This window comes from Canis lupus, chromosome 15 (genome assembly GCF_048164855.1).
Source record: "Canis lupus baileyi chromosome 15, mCanLup2.hap1, whole genome shotgun sequence".
NCBI classification, from domain to species: domain Eukaryota; kingdom Metazoa; phylum Chordata; class Mammalia; order Carnivora; family Canidae; genus Canis; species Canis lupus.
This window is the reverse complement of record NC_132852.1, coordinates 49,627,032-49,648,515: the sequence shown is the minus strand read 5'-3', so window position 1 is coordinate 49,648,515 and position 21,484 is coordinate 49,627,032. Positions and strand designations below refer to the sequence as shown.

At 34.3% G+C, this 21,484-nt stretch overlaps 1 protein-coding gene across 7 annotated transcripts in view; it reads left to right on the top strand.

Annotated features, from left to right (window-relative positions):
• The window catches only part of CNOT4 (CCR4-NOT transcription complex subunit 4), a 136,928-nt gene that overhangs the window by 101,116 nt on the left and 14,328 nt on the right, over window positions 1-21,484 (top strand). For 5 of the 7 annotated variants that reach the window (XM_072777336.1, XM_072777334.1, XM_072777335.1 and 2 more), the window contains 3 exons: window positions 1,420-1,477; window positions 3,044-3,293; window positions 4,258-4,755. In XM_072777336.1, the coding sequence (XP_072633437.1) occupies window positions 1,420-1,477; window positions 3,044-3,293; window positions 4,258-4,755 (806 nt within the window). Of the gene's footprint in view, window positions 1-1,419; window positions 1,478-3,043; window positions 3,294-4,257; window positions 4,756-9,686; window positions 18,737-21,484 lie in introns of those variants that run through there. The other 2 variants (XM_072777338.1, XM_072777337.1) reach the window with 1 other exon arrangement.

Sequence of the window (21,484 nt, the reverse complement as noted above, 5' to 3'; positions counted from 1 at the left end):
TTCTCCCAAACCCGTCTATGACCTTTTGATGCCTGCGTGATGCACTTGCTCTTCCTTTAATGTTCTTTCCTCCTTTTTCCCTTCCCTTTCTTAATATGTAAATCTTTTTAAGGATTTCTTTAAATTTGAACTCTCTTAGGAAATGTTTAATTGCCTCACTTATAGTGACTTTGGTGACTTAACTTTCTTTTAAAGACCTCTGATATTTATGGTTTAAACAATTCGTTTAGTAATTGACACTGGTTGGTATTTGTGGGTGTGTACCTATCTCATTTTCCCAAGTGTCTCCAAACTTAGTGGGTTCAAAGCTGTAATCTTAAAAGGATTTCTAATACCCATTTCACTTAAAATGAATTGATTTATTGCTGCTACGTAAAAATAATAACTAAAGATGCTATTTAGAAAATTCCAGACCTATCTGTCAAGAGTCAAGAGCATCTGGTAATGTTTATGCAGAAGATATACTTGGTATTCTGATTGGGTACTAGCTCTTGTTAAATTTTTCTAGAGCAATTAAACGTGGTACCAGTCAGTAAGTTGTCTGTCTGTCAGGGTAACTTAGTAACTTAGTATGTATGTCTAGCCAGTAAAATAATTTTGCAAAATTTGGAATCTTATTTTGTTTTTTCTATACTACTATATCAGAATCAGTATTAGTATTTGGGTACTAATACTTAACCTTTTATCCATGTGCTAGGTTAAATAAAGTTAGTTATGGAAATGCCTCACTAGGTCACTGTTAGAATGCTTGTGAACATTTTGTTTTGTTTTTAAGTCAGCAATTCTGTGACTGTAAATAGTATAGTCTTTACTGTACTTTACTATCGTACTGCATTTTCTCTATGGAAGTCAGGTTTTTGTCTTTGTTTAAGGGTAGATTGCACAACAGTTTCTGTTTTGTGTGTGTGCATTTATACACATATGCCTTCTCTAGAGTTGTAAGTAGAATATTGAAGTAGTAAAGGAAATTTATTGCTCTTAAGAAAATGTGGAGAACATTTGAGTGACTTTTATGCTTTCTGTTAAACACCTGGAAAAATAAGGGAGTATTATTTCAAGAATTTAAATGGGGAATGTGTTTAACATGTGCACAAAACGAAATAATGAATTAAATTTTTGACCTACTATAGTAGTACTCATTTTAAGCAGTACCTTTTTTGTTTTATAAGTTATTGTTTCACCCATTGTTTTTGGAGAATCTAATTAGAATTGTAAGTTGTTCATGGGTAGGGATTTGATCTTATATTTCTTTGTATACTCAACATCTCAGCCAGTATCTTTACATCACAGTGCATCAACAAATATTAGGATGATAAAATGTCTATTTATTCTGGCTTTTGGGTTTGTGTGTGTGTGTGTGTAAGAATTATTTTACTCTGATTTTATTGGATGTGTTTTTTGTTTTTTGTTTTTTTACAGCCCCATTGACAAACCTTCAGATTCTCTCAGTATAGGGAATGGTGATAATTCCCAGCAGGTAAGATTTTGATTCTATATCATTTCATTTATCTTCCATTCCCTGAAACAAGGCATTCTATGCAAGTAAATTTTCTGGATAGTGGAAAATACTTTAAATACTGAATGCCTTCTTCAGTCTTGATTTTAAGAGTTGTTTCTCTGCTGTATGCTCCCCATGTTGCCTTTTGTCAACCTTAATTTTGTTTCTCACAATGTTCTTGCCCCAACAGTTTTCCCTTTCCCCAAATGACTATGGGCTTTGAGATAATAAACCAAATAGTTCAGTGCAGAGTTGTATCCACATTGATACTGAGTAAAGTCCTGATCTTGTATCCTGCTTTGTAACATCTTGTCCAGTTGCTAGTTTTTCACTGCATAAGTTTCTGTACACCTTCTTATATTGGTACAAAAAATATGTAGTTCTAATCTGTTCCATAAAGAATGGCCAGTTCCCCACAATGTTTATGAGAAATTTCGAGATCTAAAATGCACTGCTTTTCCAGAATTTCTGCTCATAGGTTCCATAAAAGAATTTGAAAATCTGTACATCCCTTGTATATTTTAGGCTAGTATTAAAGATTCTTTTTATAGTAAGTTAAAAATAGTTGTAAAGGATGTAATTTTTAGGATATTGGTAAATATTGATTTTTTAAATAAAAGCACTATATTGCTTTTTAATAAGTAAGAGATTTAGGTATCAGAAATCATTCATTTAAAAAAAAACTGCATGCTTTCTTTTAACATTCAAATTTTACATCATTCCATGTTCTTCTTGAACTCATTCTTCTATTTCTACTGCCATCACAGGATTTTATCTTAATACAATATAGTTAATTCTTGACAGGCATGTACTTCTCTCAAAAATAGACATGTATTTTGAATTGGAAACAATATTTTTTTTCCTGACACAAGGCTTTAAATGCCAATTTTCTTTCTTCTTTTTAAAATTTTTTAGAAGGATTTATTTATTTGAGAGAAAGAGTAAAGGCACAGTGGAGAGGAGAAGAGGGGAGGGAGAAACTTAAACAGACTCCTCGGTGAGCACAGAGCCTGCTACAGGGCTCAATCTAAGTACCCTGAGATCATAACCTGAGCCAAAACCAAGAGTCAGATGCTTAAGTGACTGCACCATCCTGGCGACCCCCCCTCCCGCCCCCGATCTTTCTTTCTTCTGAATTTTTATTCATTGTTTTGATATGGTCAGAATCTAGTCATGAGTCATTCTCATCACCTGTCTGAATATTTCTAATATTATTTCTGTTGCTCCCAGAAAGTTTTTGCTCTTGGTCAAAACACTATAGTTAGATCCCAAAGAGTGAGTGATATTCTTTTTGTAAAGTGAGAGAAGATAGCTTCTGAAAGGAGAGGAGGCTGGCTTAGTCTTTTCAAGGAGGGTCAGTTTTAGAAAAGAGTACATATGTACTTGATGGATTTTTTGAAAATTCATGTTCTTGTAAAAAAGTCTTTAAGCACCCCACTTTGAAACCACTGTTCTAATACCTTTCATTGCAGGCCTTTTTAATGGTGACTTATTAAAGTGTATAAACTTGTATTGATTATTCTTTTCTTTTCCTATTTTATTTAGATATCTAACAGTGATACGCCTTCACCACCACCTGGTTTATCAAAATCCAATCCAGTCATCCCCATCAGTTCATCCAATCACAGTGCACGGTCTCCTTTTGAAGGGGCAGTAACTGAGTCACAGTCGTTATTCTCAGATAATTTTCGCCATCCCAACCCGATCCCAAGTGGGCTTCCTCCTTTCCCCAGCTCCCCACAGACATCTAGTGACTGGCCTACAGCACCAGAGCCACAGAGTCTCTTCACATCAGGTATACAACGATACTAACTGCATGTTAATAATTTCACTCAGGTTGAAATGAGACCTTGCAGGATGTGTTTTTACTCCTTTAAGCCACCTCTACTCCCTTTTTCATAAAGTTGTAAACATTTAAACTACATTGGAATAGGATAATAAGTAAATTGTGTGACCTAGGACTTACTGTGTTGACAGATTTCTCTAGAAATCACGGGTTAGATCATTTTTCTGATAATAAAATGCTTATTCCTCTAGGAATTATTAAGGGCTTACATTTTTAACCTTATTTGTGTTTATATAGTTAAATTTAAGATTTTTTTTCTCCAGCCGACAAAGAGGTATGTTACTTAATATTGAAAGTTACATTTTGACATTTTTGAGCCATTTTCATTTTTATTCATTATAAGTTTTCTTATTGATGTGAAGGATGGCATAGAATTAACATTGAAAATATAACACCTATTATCAGTGGAGCAGACAATTTTAAAAAATACATAAAGTTTAAGTAGATATTTTTTTCATTAAGTTACTTTATTTTTTTCCTGGTAGTATATAAAGCAAATATTCAAAATCACTTAGACTTTGCCTTTGATAAATACATTTTGATAAAGTCTAAAAATAGACTTTACTAATTGAATTCTCTTACAATCATGTAATACCTTATTTCATTGAAATGACTTCTTCCATGTTTTGGTTGTGAATAGCTGAAGGTATAATTTGGGTTTCAAGTATTTTGTTTTCTTCAATTACCAAAATCTGTATCATTCATTTTTTATTGGTAACTTAAGAATGCAATCATTGGTAGAAGTATATGAGACCTTTTATAATATGATAATGTGCTAAGAAGGCATACAGCCTTTGGATATATTTGCCTTTATCTTGTAATACGATGTGTTTAACTTTCACTAGTATAACTTTCCTGAAGTGTACAAGTGAACTGCGTATTTTCAATTTATTACCAATTGTGTTCCCAACAGAAACAATCCCAGTATCATCCTCTACAGACTGGCAAGCAGCATTTGGCTTTGGTTCTTCTAAACAACCAGAGGATGACTTGGGTTTTGACCCCTTTGATGTCACTCGAAAAGCCTTAGCAGACCTGATTGAAAAGGAACTGTCAGTCCAAGACCAGCCTTCCCTCTCGCCCACATCTCTTCAGAACTCCTCTTCACACACTACAACCGCCAAAGGTCCGGGCTCTGGATTCCTGCATCCTGCTGCACCGACAAATGCCAACTCTCTCAATAGTACCTTTTCAGTCTTGCCACAGAGGTTCCCTCAATTTCAGCAGCACCGAGCAGTTTATAATTCATTCAGTTTTCCAGGCCAGGCAGCCCGCTATCCTTGGATGGCCTTTCCACGCAATAGCATCATGCACTTGAACCACACAGCAAACCCCACCTCAAATAGTAATTTCTTGGACTTGAATCTCCCGCCACAGCACAACACAGGTCTGGGAGGGATCCCTATAGCAGGTAGGTTCATTTATAGCCTTTGAGAATTTGTGAATAACTCATGCCTTCAGGTTGTTGGGTGGGAAGGAAGGGAATTTTTGAATAACAGAGAGTACTTATTATTCTTGGAAATTTCTATGGGGAAAAAAAAGTCCTTATCATCATCTAAAAAATTTTTAATTGGATGGATGCCTTGTAATATTGAGCTTTATAAGGATGGTGGAGTATTATACCTAATTATAACCTGGAAGCATTTTATTTAACAGGGTAGTTACCATACTTTCATATGGAATATAAATGCACAAAGAAAAAGAAAAAAATGGGCTCTGAAATCATGGTGCTGGAAAGTCCAACACCATGGTACAAATTCTGATTATACATTCTAAAAGTAAACTGATTCAAAAAAATTTTTTTGAGATGGTACTTAGTGAGAGCATGAGGGACAAAGCCACTCTTTGACTACTTTTGGCAATTACTTATACAAAAGTATAAGTGTATCTGACTGATACACATGCGCAAACACACACACACACACGTAAACTGGGCTATATGTTAATAAAGTACTTAATATTTGAGAACTCTGTTTATTAATGTTTCACAGATAACGTGTATACTTTCTGTGAAAAAGCAGTTGTTTAAGGAAAGATACTTTCCCTTTTGGTCTGTCATGTTTTTATTTCTATGGAAAATGTTAGGTTCTTTAAGAGTGATACCAGAATACTTCTGGTTTTGTACTGCTACCCTTGAAGGTTTCAGAACTTTTGGGTTTTAAGGTCCCATATAACATTTATTAGATCAAGTGACTTCTGTATCTAAAGAAATCCTTCTTGTTAATTTTATTTTTTTTTCAAATTTATTTAATTTGGGCTTTAGAAATAGATGACTAGTAAAAGAGAATTTCTCTCTCTTCTGATTCTCAAGTAGAATAGAATAGTCCCTCACAATGTTACATAACTCATAAAATTATTTGTTATCCCTTGTCATGGCCTTTAAGATATGGCATGGCACAGTCTTACTGTAATAATGTGCTGTTACCAGCAGGTTGTTTGTTCTCTTGTTTTTAGTAAGATTGATAGGTGAATTTGGAGAGATCCATCAGAGTTCTTTGACTCTGTTCTTTTTGTGATCAACCACATTTCATTTTCAAGACAAGTAGATGGGTTAAGGGAATATGGTTTGTGGCTTTTGATACAGTGAAGTTTACAGTTGATAAAGTGAAGTTACTTTATATAAATATGATAGCACCAATCTATTGGTTCATCTTTCAGTGGGATTCATGATATTTGTTCATTTGATTATGGTAGTTAGTAGGTAATTCAGAGTGACATTTTTCAGTCTTCTCCTTCTAATGTGATACTCACTTGTGAAACACTTAAGTATTGAGTTCCTGATACTGCTTTTTTAATCTTCCATTCACGACAGCATGTTAGAGTGTAATTTTGTTTTGTTTTGCTTTAATCATTTAGAAATGTGGCATTTTAATGACTAGTAGTGTATTTCATGACCAGTAACAACATTAAGAGTTAAAGTTCCCCTAAATATCCTAAACATTCAAAAATAAAATATTAAACCAATTACAGTGAATATTTGGGTTCTTGTTTGCCCAACAATGAACTAGGCCATGTGGTTAATATAAAAGAACTATAAAATATGGATACTATTTCCAGGAATTTTGCAGTGTAGTTGAAGAAATAATATTATGTATGAGAGTGGTAACTGTATGATAACTGGAATCTGAGAGATTATCAGATGAGGCTATAATTGTTGGGAAGGCTTCATTGAAGTAGGAATTGATCTGTACTGTGGTATCTTGGATTTGGGTTAGTGGGGAAAAGAGAGACCTTTTATACTGATGGGAACTCCTGAATAAAGATGTGAAGACAGGAATTAGTATGTCATTTCATTAAGAAGCAATAAAACTGCCTTCAGTAATGGGAGGTGCTTCATGTATAAATAGAATGGATGAGAACTTGGGGAACTCTGACAGCAAGGCAACATAGTATGGACTTGATATGTTAGGAAGAAGGGTGCCTTTGGGGGATGATAGTTCTTAGCTATCTTCATTGTATACTTTTATTTGACTTACTACATGACTATCTTCAGTAAGTTATCCGTTCTTCTGATTTCACAGTTACCATATTGTCCATTAGCACAAAAAGAATAATTTTAACCCAAATATTTCAAACCAGTATATATTGTGAAAACGCCACAGTGGTCATGAATAATTACTGATTTGTGAGTATAGTTGTCCTCATGTTAGTCATTTGAAATCTTCATCTAAACTAGATACTTTATGAAAAAAATGTGGCATTAAATTATGGTCTTATTCTGTGGGTTTTCCTTTTAAAATATACTCAACTATAGAACATAAAATACTTTTTTTCCCCAGAAATTCTAAGAATGAAGTTACCAACTTGTAGGTCCTGAATCATTGTCATATTTTCTGGGAGGTTGGGAGAGTTTGTTATTTCAGATTTTCTGTTTTTGTCTGTGCATACTTGTTTGATATTTAAATGGTGACTTATGAATAAGCTTATTATTAGGTTACTTTTAAGTCTCTGATGAGAAATTTTAGTTTTAATGCACCAAAAGATTTAAAATTGTTAAGAGTTAGAATACTCTCATGTCCTATAAATATTAGGGAGATATCTCAGGAAGCTGAATGTGCTAAGTCTCAAAACAGAATAGTTATATAATTATAGCCAGATCATTTGGGACTTTCAGTAATAATTAGAAATGACAGAAAGTGAAATTCTGGAAAACTATGTATATTTTAACTGTGTCTAATATGAAGCAATTTAATACCTAGGCAATATCTGCCTCCCCCACCCCTAATTATAAATCATTTGTACTTGGGTTGAACTATTGAAGTAGGTTCAACTTTGTACCCTGCAATGAATATCATGGTATCTTACCAGGGGAGCTGTTGGTGAAGTGCTTCATTAACGGAGAGTACCTACTGTTTCTATGATACCTGCCACTTTAAGATATGCTTAGACTGGAAAAGGCATGTATATTTATTTATTCTTTAGATACGTAGAGCAAAACAGGGTCCCTGACCTTTAAGAACAAATAACTCAGGTGTCACTCACCTATATATCTTACAGATACCATGTCTATATTTATTATATATTTGTATTTAAACTTTTAGTGTTGGTTTGTTTCAGTTAGATTATTAAAAATTGTTATATCTGAAACCTATCATGGGAAGGACAGTTGCCAGAAGTTTGACAGAAATGCGGCTTCCATTTCTTATGCCTACATGAAAACTTTTTTTTTTTTTTTTTTTTTGCTTAAGATTAGTTATTTCCTTAATTTGGCAAAATCTTTTTACTATCATTTTCTTGGCTGCACATCCAGTTTGCTAACCGTAGAAGGATTTTTGAAATAAATATTCTTGAGGGAAACCTTTGATTAGTGGAAAATTATAGTAGGTCCCTTCAGATATTTTTTATTATTGGAACCATGTGTTTGTTTTTGTTTAAGAAGTGACTTTTCCTAAAAAGTGACTTATCTTGTTCAGCTCCTTCTTTTAGAAATAGCAAATCTATGTTCCAGGTTAAATAATTTATTAAAAATCAAACATTCAATTAGTAGTAGTAGTAGTAGTACCACCCAGATCCCACATTCAAAATGAAATGTTTTTCCACTCCAACATTGATGTTCACCTTCACAAATGAAGATCACTGGCTTGTACTTTAACTTGGCTTTCTTCCTATAGTAATTGATTGTTGCTCTCACACCCTTGCAGATTCCTTTTCATCATTAGTATATATTCCTGAGACAATTGGCCCAGCTCAGGGGTATGGCCTATAGCTTACAAAATAGAATGAAGTTTATCAACTTGAAAAAAAATGAATGTCTTGCGTAGTCCTTATTAGTATCATGTTCTCACCAGAAACCCTATGTAAAGTTTTTTCTACACAGCCTCCTTGCTGTGTACTTGGAGTTTATAGAATCTTGGCCAATTTACTGAAAATTATGAAATAACCTGTTCTAAAGGCTGAGAGTCTTTCTTCATATTGTCAGTTAAATATTTCCAAATGTAATTTTGCAAATTTATTTTTCAAAGGACTCTGCCAAGATGTTTTTATTCCATAACACTAAAAATTATTTGGAAAACAAATAATAGTCTCAGTCTGTAAGCATTGTTGTTTTAAGATATGCTTAGAAAAATATTTGAAACTGTTTAGGATTGGATTTTTTTCGTGTTTTCATGAAAGGACATTTTTCTTTAAATTTTATTACTGAATTAGCTATTCTAACAGTGACTTGAATGGATTTTGAGTCATGTGTGAAACAAGTCACTTATAGTCCAGTAATTATTGATTATAATTAGACCTGACCTCCTTTCATGTATAGTTCTCTGACCTAGAAGTAGTCATCTCGCTTTCAGTCAATTGGATCATTTTACTCCTTTGATCCCTTCAGAAGTACACAGTGAATTTCCAGATGCTATATGGTAAATTAATATTTATATTGTTATTTTTTATAAATATAATTTCTGATTTTAAAACACGGATTTGTCATTTTTCCTTTTAAAAGCATGTTTTCACACCTGTGAACTTATTTTTAATTTTTTTCCCAAAATACTGTTAGAGAAGTATCTGAAGTGAAAAGGGGTCCAATTGACTTGGAAAAGAATGGCTTTCCTGGTCTCTCTTTTTTTTTTTTTCTTTTCTTTTATTTATAAAATAAAAATCTAAAATCTATTATATTTGTTCTTATATCTGACATAGTATTAAATTGAAGGGTGTGTTTATAGTGTAACTACTTTGTAGGTACTTGATAAGTTTATATTTTAAAATTCATGTCTTGTTTCACACCCGGATTCCAGCCATTAAGCATGTATTTTATATATGTATCAGTATTCCAAATATTGAAATCATTTTTAAAGGGACTGTTAACAAATCTAGTCACCCATAACTAGACCATGACTGACTTTTCCACAGGGGAAGAAGAGGTGAAGGTTTCGACCATGCCACTGTCAGCCTCTTCCCATTCATTACAACAAGGACAGCAGCCTACAAGTCTCCACACTACTGTGGCCTGACAACAGAACTGAGAGGAGAGGATTAGACTCTGGGGTGCTTGCATGGGCAACCGGATTTTTTGCATGATTCCTTTCTGATTTTGCATTTAATGTATACACCCAAAAGAGCCAATATAAACGTTCCTCATGCCTACAACTAGTGTGTTACCTCGTAGTTGCTAAAGTATTTCTTCATTAGGCCTTTAACACTATTTATTAGCATAATAATTTTGGCATTGTTTCTCATGAGTGATACTATTTTTAACTCACACAAATAAACTTGTAGTACTAATTAAGATCCCAGATGAGATTAGCTAGAATTGTTCTTATTTTGGCTCTATTATTGAAATTATGCAAAGATAATGGTAGTTCCTTGTTTTCTGATTTGTGAAAAAAAATGGTAATATCCTAATATACTCATGAAAAATTTGAAAATTAAGATAATGTCTATTGCATTTCTTTGAGTACTTGAGAAGAAAGAAAACATATAAAACAAAATTGGTGGTGTTGTTTAATGCTCAGAAGGATGTTGTCAGCAATTATTTTTAGTTGTATGGATTTATATCCTATATTAATGCATTACATGTTTAGAAACTGTTTTTGTTGTCTCTCATTTGCACATTTGCACTTTCTTTTGAATGGTTGTTAATTATATATAGAAGGTTAATTATTATAGCCTAAATGCAATATCTCTTTTCTAATGCACTGCCTAGTATACCAGGAAATGCCTCAGAAACAGAATTTCAACTTACAGTTGATTTATCAGAAACTTGAATATGGGGTAAACATTGTATGTGAGAAGCAACCGTAGTAGTGTAACATTTTTATTGAACAAACAGTAGTTCTGTGAGATATCTGTTTGGAAGCTTCGTTGTTTAATAATTGAAATGTGATAATAAATCTATATTACAAGTACCTGGCCAGAATGAGACTAAAGTGGAGGAAAAAGAGATTGAGGATCCTCTAAAATTAGGCCATGTAAGTTGTAGGTAATTTTGCTCACTGAGGATAGTGAAGTACTTTATTAGGACATAATATGAATTAATGTTTTTGAATAATACACAATTTTTTGAAATAATTTTAAAGCTGATAATGAAAGAAAATAAGACTGAAATCAATTCTGAGCAGCAGATAAAAGCTGATTCAGAAAACATGACCATATTCTGCTAAATTAAGTATCTGGGAAGACAGATCTCCTCTTGATGTTTTCAAAAAACAATTGTGATAAAAGATATGCCTTTATTTGTTAAAATATTAAAAGAGTAATGTGAATACCAAAAAAGGAAGCCTAAGTATTTAAAATAATAATTATTATTTAAAACTACATTATTACAAAATGATACTTAATATCATGTTGGAGTTTTCAAGGTTACCTCTCTATATATAAAGTCTGATTATTTTCTGTTAGATATAACACAACAAATGGAATGGCTTTGTCCATAGGTATAGTGGGGAAACTAAAATCTATTCTTAGATATCCTTTGATCTGCTTAACTGAAGTGTAGGAACAACTAATTATGTAGCCACTTAAATTATTTTTGTTAGATTCTACATAAGTGACAATTTCTAATTTCTATTAAAAAGTGACTTTAGGGCAGCATTACAAGAAATTTAGAAACTGCAAATAGAATATTATAGACTTATTAGACAGAAGCCTTTTATCATGGGTTAATTATGGTTTCATTTTTGTTGTAAGAGGCCAAGACATCCATGTAATGTCTCTTCTGTGGTGCTAAGGTTCCTAGGCTTTGGGCTCCCAATAAGGAAGCTTATTAGTACATAGCTTTCTCCAGCCAGCAATGCAAGCCTTTCATCGCCTGGATCTTCTTACAAAGACAGATGGTTTGCTCCCATTTACTTTATTTCTCTGTGTTGAGAAAGAGATACATCTGTTGAACAATGCTTTTTTCCTGTGGTACACTTTATCTCTCCTTTCTCTTTCCTAGCCAGGGTTGAAAAACTGTCAGGTAGTTTGTCTAGACTTGCTAGAACCCAAAACTCTCTTCCTGCCTACTTCTCCATCCTTCATAATTTTGACACACACCATACATGAGGAAAATGCTTCTTGGGCACTTAGGCTTCAGCTTATTTTCACACAGAATAGCTAAAGATTATCCTTTAACTTTGTAATTTCAAGCCCTTGTAAACCTAGAATAATAAGCCTCACTGTTTACTTAATATTTCATATAGTGTGTTTTTTTAAGTAATGGTAATTAATTATATTAAAAGCACAGAAGAAATTACACAACACATAAAAGAAAGTATCACTTCACATAGCAAGTAAGTTGATGAAGCCAAATGATGGTAAAGAATGAAAAGATTATAAAAAACCAGATTAGTTTTTGTTACATTCCTACATGATTGATATATCATGCACAAGGGAAGCTTTTTATGCTTTTACATCCTTTTAAAAAGTAACTAGTCTGTTTCTTAAATCAGTGATTTTAGAAGCTAGAGTTCAGAACCCTTTGGATGTACTAGCAAAGTTCTGATTTTGTACGTATGTACAGTTGTCCCCTTTTTTCTGGGGAGAAAATCCATAGTTATCAGACTTATAAAGGGCTTGGTAACACCCCAGCCTCCCACCCCTGGAAGAGAAGTTAAGAGCTGCTACCTTAAATGGCTTTAGTGCCACTGTAGGAAATAGAGATCTGGAGTGAATAATTTAAGTCATGATGAGTGTCAAGTGCCTCTTTTTATTTTCTTAAAAATTCCATTAGAAAATGTTTTCTGATTAATAATATTTTCCTTTTCATTCCACTGTCACATTTTTTTTCCAGGTGGTGCTTTTATGTACTCTGTCCCTATTACAACAAAATATTAGTCAAATATTTGAGTGCCTGTTCTGTATAGTGACCTTTTTAGTTAGGTCTTAAGAGTTGAATAAAGCATAGATCCTATCATCAGGGGTAACAGAATGTGACAGTTGTTTTTTTTTTTAATATTTTATTTATTCATTCATGAGAGAGAGAGAGAGAGAGAGGCAGAACACAGGCAGAAGGAGAAGCAGGCTCCGTGCAGGGAGCCCGACGTGGGACTCGATCCTGGGACTCCAGGATCACGCCCTGGGCCAAAGGCAGGCACTAAACCACTGAGCCACCCAGGGATCCCAGAATTTTATCTCAAATTGTTTTATCTCAAATTGTTTCTGTAGAGTCAGCTCTTAATATATTTTAACAAGAACAGCTGTAGTGGTCGAGATTCATCATTCATCGCTCAGACAGTGGCAACCTAGGATATTAAGTAGTGATACCTGAAATTTTAAAATACATGATAATTTGAAGGGAGTGAAAAAAATAATAGTAGGGAAGACATACATCCATGATTCTGATTTAAGTATCTTAGTCGTGTGTGTATGCGCATGTTTCCTAGTGTTCTGGGTGTTAAGTAGAGCTTTCTATATATATGTTCTTTTAAAGAAAACATTTGGATGCATTCTGTCTGTGCACATTTTTACTCACATTGTTCCTATTTGTACGGTGTTCCAAGCACCTTCAAGATTGCCAGAGTTCTCTTCTGCTGTGATACAGGTCCATAAGGGAGCTACTCCGGCAGAGGCATTGCCTCAGAAAGCCAAGAAAAAGGAATGAATTGCAGGTGCATAGAAATCTTACAAAATGAAGACCACCGTGTTATTTGTGCATACATTAAAAACTGGGGATGTTTTATCTTGTTGAGTCATAAGGTTTTAGATTTTTCTGTTTATTTGATCTTGAAGTTTTCCCAAATCTGCTTAATTGGCTTTAAGAGATGGATATCATACAATTGAAAACACAATAACGTTTTTAAAAGATCATCTTATAAAGAAGTGATAACCCAAAAGAACGACGTCTTTTTTTTTTTTTTTTTTTTTTTATAAAATATGGACCAAAGTCAGTTATCCAGCATCAAGCTAGTCCTTCTGCCCTTAGTGCTCTTCCTCCTCTCGAATGAGTACCTACTGCATTGTCTCCTTGTGCTAAGTAAATGGCAGGAATATATGCAGGTATTTACACATGAAATGTTTAGTAAACTAATCAAATGCTATGCTGATAGAAAAGTAAAAATGGGAATTAAAAAAGTTAATGTAAGCTGGTTCAGGGGAAGGCTTCATAACAAAAGTATGGGGCTTTTTGATTTTGAAGGATGGCTGAAATTTAGAGGATATAGGGAAGAAATTTAATAAAGAGAACAGACTAAACAAAAAACCAGAGACAGAGATTGGAGTGGTCTCTAGTGATTAGGAGAGAAGGACAGTAAGGAGATGGACTTGTTTGAGGTATACAGGTGGAATAAGTGTACAATAGTTTACTGGAAACTAGGAAGGATAGTTTAGTCTTGATATGGATGTGGTCAATGGTAGAGAAATCTAGGTTCTTTGCTAAATATGTAACTTGATTGTAGCATTTTAAAAAGATTAATTTGGTGTTGTGTTTGCTTAAAATTAGGGCCACTTAGAAAACATTTCCCAGTATGTATATTGCTGGGCATTGCAAATAAGATAGCCTGGATTAGAACAGTGGTAGTAGGAATGGAGAAGAAATTGTGAACTACAAGCCAGAAAACATAAGATCTAAGAAAAGGCCTACGTGTCTGGAGACCTTTAAAAATGTGACTTTCGTAAAGGTAAAGATGGAAGCCAGATTCCTAGGATTCGTGAGGAAATGTCAAGGTTATGGATGCAGCAATCATTGATAACTTACTTAGAACATTTGGAAGCTAAGGGAAAGAGAAAAACAAGATGCTTACTAGATGGGTGGTAGATCTTAGAATTAATCGCTTTAAGGTATGATGGATAAATATTTAAAAGCAGAACATATAGAGCCATTTGAGAGGAAGAGATGGACAGTGCTAAAGAGAAGGCAGGCTATTCCAGTAGGGTAACAGATTTCTGTAGTGCCTGGAAGAGATAAGCTCCTGGGATGAGGTTAGGTTATGGGCTTAGCTATAGAGAAGAGGGCATTGTTCTTTGTAAGAACAACCAGAAAATCTAGGAAAGAGAAGGTGAGATTAGAGAAAATGAGAACATGGGAAGGGACTCATATCAGTAATTATCAAATGCATATTGTGTGAGAATAGGGGTAAAGAGTGGAGTTGGGACTCTGTAAAGAAAGGCAATTAAATTCACTTCTGAGAATGAGCCTGGTAGAAATGCCTCCGAAATTCAAGAATTGCTGAGTAAAGATAAGGATCAAATTAAAAACTTTTAGAATCCAAATATGTATGGTTTCGTATGTTTCTCTGGTTCTGCACAAAGCATCAAAGGCAAAGCAAATATTGAGAGTTTAGTTAGAAGGTGAAGAAGACAACATTGAAATACATAATCTTGTGGTCAAGAAGAGTCCACTAAGGCAAGAAAGAACCAATGACGTGAGTGTGTTGAAGGGAGTTCAATGACTTTAGGTTTTGGTGAGGTCAAAGAACAGATACAGTGTTTTTAAGGGAATGAAAGATTAGGGACTGTGGTCACTGTGATCACCATTCAGTGCTGAATGACGATTGAGACCAGAGAAAGGATGGTAGATAAACGTCTAACATCAAGGCTGGAGTTGGAAAGGAGGCTAGCTTTCCTAGCCCCTGTGGTCTCTCATTCTACCCCCTTTCCCTCCAGCCGTTTCTTGAGATTAAGAAAGCACACTGTATTAGAGAGAATTGTAGAAAGCTTGATGCCGCTTGGGGAATCCTGGGTGAGGTGTAAATTAATAAATTACATTAAATGTAATTTGATGACCCAAAGGAAAACTTCCCCTGTGGGATAAAGAGTCCTTTCTCAGCACAGTAGGGGATTATGGAAGCAGAATTCAGGGAAAGCTTGGGAAGAGCCAGGGATGAGACTGGACAGGTAAAGGTAAGCTGAGTGAGTGTGAGGGATGGTAGACATGTTACTTCTTATGTGGAAGATTGAGAGTCAGTGGGTCTGGTAGTTGAAGAGCTCATGTTGCAAGTATGAGCTAGTTTCTCCCAAGCATACATATAAACTGAAAAGAACTAGCTCTTCTTATTTGGTTGTACCAGGTCCTTCTGCTTTATTTATATAGCAAATTGGAATTAAAAGCAGTAGATTAGTGAAGAGTGGAAGAGAGAGAAATTCAGAATTTTATTATAACAGGATATAAAAATATTTTGACAGTTTGCCCCTAAAGAGAATGTGGCATGTGAATAGATATAAACCTACAAGTTATTGAACTAATCTGTTCTTTCATTTTATATATTTAGATGTGACCTTTAGGAAAAATTTCTGAAGATAGAGTGAAACAGGGATAGGGATTAATAGCAAATATGCCTAGTTTGGAAGCACTTTTAATTTACTGACACTAGAATATTTTTAAATTTACTGGACTTGATCCATATATGTCAGCTGACATTTCAATTATGTCATTTAAAAGTGATAATATTTCAAAGTACAAGTCATGCTCAAGACTACTAGGTGTGAAACCATGCTGCTGGATCAAGAAGCCACTGCTCCTTCGATCTCCTATTTGCTCCGTGATTTGCAACCATGAGTCTTATTCTTAGCAACCGTATGTTGCTGGACATACCAGCCTTTTAATACCAGCTTCCTTAGTTACGAGCTTTTTCCCAAAGAATCACTCTTGAGAATTCTAGATTCCCTGAGAGAATCTATTCTGGTCCATAGTGTTTTAGAGAGTCTGGGTTTGAGTTCCACAGAAATCTAGTTTTTACCTGTTAGGTACCTAAGCCATCTAAGCTACTTGAGAATTGAACTGAAGTACCTAGAGCTTTTGTGAAACAGCTGGATGGAAGTTGTAGTTAAAGAACCAGTCCATTCTCTCCAGGTTCCCTCAGACCTGTACATCCTAAGGCAGTGATTGACTTTGTTCTTGGTCCACTTCACACGTACAATGATGCTAAGGGTTCCTGGAAGCTCCTAACTGATGCAGGAACGTACCATGCTTAGAACAGTTTTGTTGTTCCAGCTCCTGTTTGGTATTCAGACCCACTGTTGTGCTCTGTTACAAAGCTACACTACAAAAGCTTTCCCCTCCCCGCTCCATAAAATTTACAAAGCCTTTTAAAAGCACCGAGTACCTTTTTTTGTTGTTGTTAAATTGAGGTAAAATTCACAGAATATACAATTTACTACTTTAAAGTGTACAAGTCAGTGATCTAGTACTGTACTTTAATTATCTCACTATTAATAGCAAAATAAATAACCCACTCCAGCTGTGAGTTTTTTTTTTTTTTTTAATATACCACCCTCTGAAAAAGGGAAGAAGGCAAGGAGCTATAGCTAAAAAAGCTTTAGGTTACATGTTTTCAATAAAAAAAAGATACATGTTTTCCTGAGTAGGTAAAAATGTTTGAAGCAACCATTTAAATAGTTTTGAAATAGCAATAATAGGCTTTCTGTCTTCATGACATTTGATTCGCATCATGTAAGAAATGATTTGCTTAGCAGAGCTATATTATTAAGCTAGTCTCTCTATGGGTATGAGGTTGAATGTGTGTGTGTGCACACATTGGTTTATATTTAGTAATTTTCATTTAAATCCTCCGCTTAGTGTAGCAGAGGGGAAAAAGCCTCTGGCTATTTTTCTGCGACGTTTCATGTATTTATCCCTGCTATATTCTGCTTAATTTATATGTTCAGGATAAATGATGCATTTATAGTCTCTTTCTTTTCTTTTTTTCTTTTTTTTCTTTTCTTTTCTTTCTTTTCTTTTCTTCTTTTCTTCTTTTCTTCTTTTCTTTTCTTTCTTTTCTTTTCTTTTCTTTTCTTTTCTTTTCTTTTCTTTTCTTTTCTTTTCTTTTCTTTTCTTTTCTTTTCTTTCTTTCTTGTTTCCTTTCTTTCTTAAGACCCTATTTAAAATACACAGCAAGGTTACAATACTGGTGCCTATCTCATCCCGGCCATATTTTATCTGAACAAATATTTTCATAGCTTTGTCTCACCAGATTTCACTCTCACTAGTAAGCATACTCATTCTGTGTCATACTCTTTGAGAAAACCTAAGGAAAGGATAATAAAACTTCTATTAGAATAAGTTTCAGAGCTTTGAAATCTGTCATACTCTTTGTCTGCCTTTTAAAGACCAAGTAATAGTAATAATAATAATAAACAGGGCTCAGAAGGATTGTGATTTGCCCATAATCACATTCTAACAACAATTTAAAATTCTCTTAGCCCTCATCATCTGAATTTGCCTTCATACATAACTCAAGGAGAAGAAAACTTCAAGATTCAGAATATGTCTCTTCTCTAAACTTTGTTGTGTCTTACAGTTTGATTATTATAATAGTTCTTACAAGTCAAGGTATTTCAACTGAATCAGTGCACATAAGGAATTGAAGGCTTTCAAAGTGTCTATCTACTGATGACTGTTATCACAGATCCTGTAAGTTGTAGAAACTGGTATTAAATGTGACCTGGTGATCTTGGAGTACTATAGTGAAGGATCGGGGTGTGTGTGTCAACCTAGCAGGTACTCGTATTATGGACTTTAATTACCAGCCTCAGAACTGAAAGAGTAAAACAGAGGTGGAATTAAATTTACCCAGGATTTTTCTACAGTGCCAAAGAGCATTTAAGGACCACCATGCATGATCACTAGACCGGTGACATCTCTAATATTACAGAATGAAAAAAATATCTTATAGTAATGGCACCAAGATGTACTACACTCACACTAAAGCTGTCATCTCAGACTTATCTTGAAGAAGTCTTGTATATGCTACACCATGTAAAATGATAGTGTATCTGCTGATAATGTTTCAATCAAGGAGGTGGTTGTTTTCAGCATAATGAAACAGAGGGAAAGCTCCACAAGGATTTAAAGATGATAATACCATCACCATCTCCAAGAAGAAATGCAGGAAAACTGACTGCAATCAACTTTTGTAGCCTTGTGCTGTTTCCTTATATGGTGAGATCTTATCCCAAGGACTGTGCTAACATTTACACTGTGTTATCAAGTCTTGCATACTGAAATTGTGTGTCTTTGGAGCAGAATATAGTGATCTGGAACATTACTGGGATGTTTTTAAGCGTTGTCATTTTATATGTTGACATTTTTAAGAAGACTGATACCCTGAAGCTGTTTATTTTTTCCTTTATTACATCTATAAATCGAGTATCCAGCTAATGGTAAAGGATGTCCAGAGTTTTGACATCATCAACCAAAGTAGGAAGCTCTTTATTGGCTTTAAGCAGAATGTTGGGCTACATACCGTTGCTCCACTTATGTTAAAATATAAGATTTAATTAAAAGTTATAAATATGGACGACTGCCATATATGCCCTAACAGGCACCCTCCCCAACCCCTCGTTTAGGGTAAGATTTGCTATCAGGTATGTTTCTTTTTACTTCTACACCCTTCGTATTCCTTAATTAATACATTAATAATAATAACCATTGTTACCCAGATATGTATAACAACATATCTTGAGTTTTAACATAGTCCGTGCTGTTATGTGTAAACTCTCAAGACATCACCTATATTTTAACTGATAGCTGATTGGGATGAAGCCTATTAGTAAAATAAGCAGAGATCTCATAATCTCCAAATACATATGTACATCCCTGCAACCTTTGTTTTATAACACACTTTGAAGTTTTAATTCTTGACCATCATGAGTCTTATTCTTATACCTTGTACTCACTTCTCTGTTTTTTTTTTCTTTCTTTGGACAAAGAAGAAAATCATCTTTTCCCCCTGTAAATTTTACAATTAGAGAGGGAGTTCTCAACTAGAACTTAACATGCACCCCCCTGTATGATTCTCCCTACAAGTTACCCAACAGGTCTGATTTTCCCTTTTCAAACGAGAAAGCTCTCCCTCTCTGGCTGCTGAGTGTTTATTCAAGTCTCTGTGATCAGTCACCTCCGAGTTACCTCCCCAATAACCAGTCTACCATCTTCAGCTTATTTCCAAACTGGCATTTAGTTTTAAGTGATCATACTTCTTCTTTTTTTTTATTTTTCTTTCTCTCTTAAAACAGGGCATTTAAACAGAAAGCATAGTCTGAGTTTTGAAGTAAAGTAACAACCACTGCAACTGCGAAACGTTGAATTGGTAAAGATTTTTTGACCCTGTAAGACTGGTATTATCCACTTTCCCCAACTTCTGAGTTATTCTAGCTCTTTTAAAAATCATTTAATATTTCTAAACAATATGACTAAAATTCAGTGTTTTGCAAATATGTGTGACTTTTAATAGAATTTAAATTTTTTTTCACTGAAATGTTCTAGTTGAGTATAAAGCTTCAGGATATGGTGAAATAAGAATTGTTTCTAGTTTGAATTTGAGAATGTATTCACCTGATCCTTCCTTCCTTCCTTCCTTCCTTCCCTCCCTCCCTCCCAGTAGGGCTCCACATTGGTTGAGAATTGATTCTGTCAAGACTATCTTTGGCATTCTTTTTCAGATCCAACTCTAATAAATTGTAGATAAGGATGAACACTTAAATAAATGTATATTTTAAATGATTTTAAGCTAAGACCCCTTAGTGGACTGGTGGTGAGCATTTAAGTCTTTGAATTCATCAGGGTTTTTTGAAATGCTCATCTCCACAGGAGTATTCTCTTTTGTAGGTCTGGAAAGAATGTACTCTTATTAGGACTGCTGCTTTTTAAATTGAGACATTTGAGAATTGGAAGCACAAAAGTTTTTAATTTTCCCTAGCGTGAATAATAAAGAAGAAGAAACAGTAAAATAGTCTTATTTTTATAAATCACACATTTCATATAGCTAAAATAGCTAAATTACACAATATACATGCTTGTTTTGAAAATCAAAACTTGTTAAAGAATCCCAAACTTTAACAAAAATCTCTTGGTTTGTAAGTAGTCCAATGAGAAAGAACTCTTAAAGATGTGTGCTTGCTTGCTCTGTTGGGTTGGAAATGTTTGCCGCCACGAACATCGCCACAACTATGCCCATATCTGTTTGATTTAGTATAAGGTAATGAGAAAGCTATTTCATTTCCTGAAATTTTTTCTGATGTTAAGAAATAAAGCAAATTACTGTTTTAATAACTGAAATGATACTCTAAAAATAGAGCTCATACCTGGGTTATGAAGAATTTGTCAGTATCATGTTTCAGAACGTAAATAATTTTAGTCTTTTGGGGGGAATTTTTCTTTGCTTTAAATCCGTAAGATAGGAGCCATCTTTCAGAAAAGATGAGACTGAACTTCACTGATAAAATAAGAGCTGTGTGATTAAATGGAGTAATAAAAACTGGGTTTGATGTTTCTTAATAACTTTTAGAAAATTTGGAAATCTTTTAATTTAGAAAACTATGAACATCAGAAATCTTTGGAATTCTGGTAGATACATAACCATATGGGGATTTGCTGCATAGGTAGCAAAATACTTTGGTTATGAATACAAGCCTGAAGAGGAACTAATACACCCTATAAAAGCGTTTTATTGGCGCTGAACAATCAAAAACTGTCACTAACTGTTCACAATGGCCAGCCTCTAGTGAACCACTAAAGAAAAAACAACAGGCAGAGTGGCATCACATTTAGGAAAGAAGATAGAGATTGAGAAAATGTGTATTGAATGAAAGCTCCTGGTTGAGAGAGTGATATTGGTGTCTGATTACTTCTGGAGTCCTAGGTGTGCTTTGTGTTACATCTGTGGAAGCTTTTACTCAGATTCATCTGCACATGAGTTCTAACTTACCTCTTGGTTGTATTGTGGCTTTCTGCATTGATTCCCCTCTCCACTCCATGATCAGACCTTTTCCTTCTGTCTTCTTTATCTCTGAAT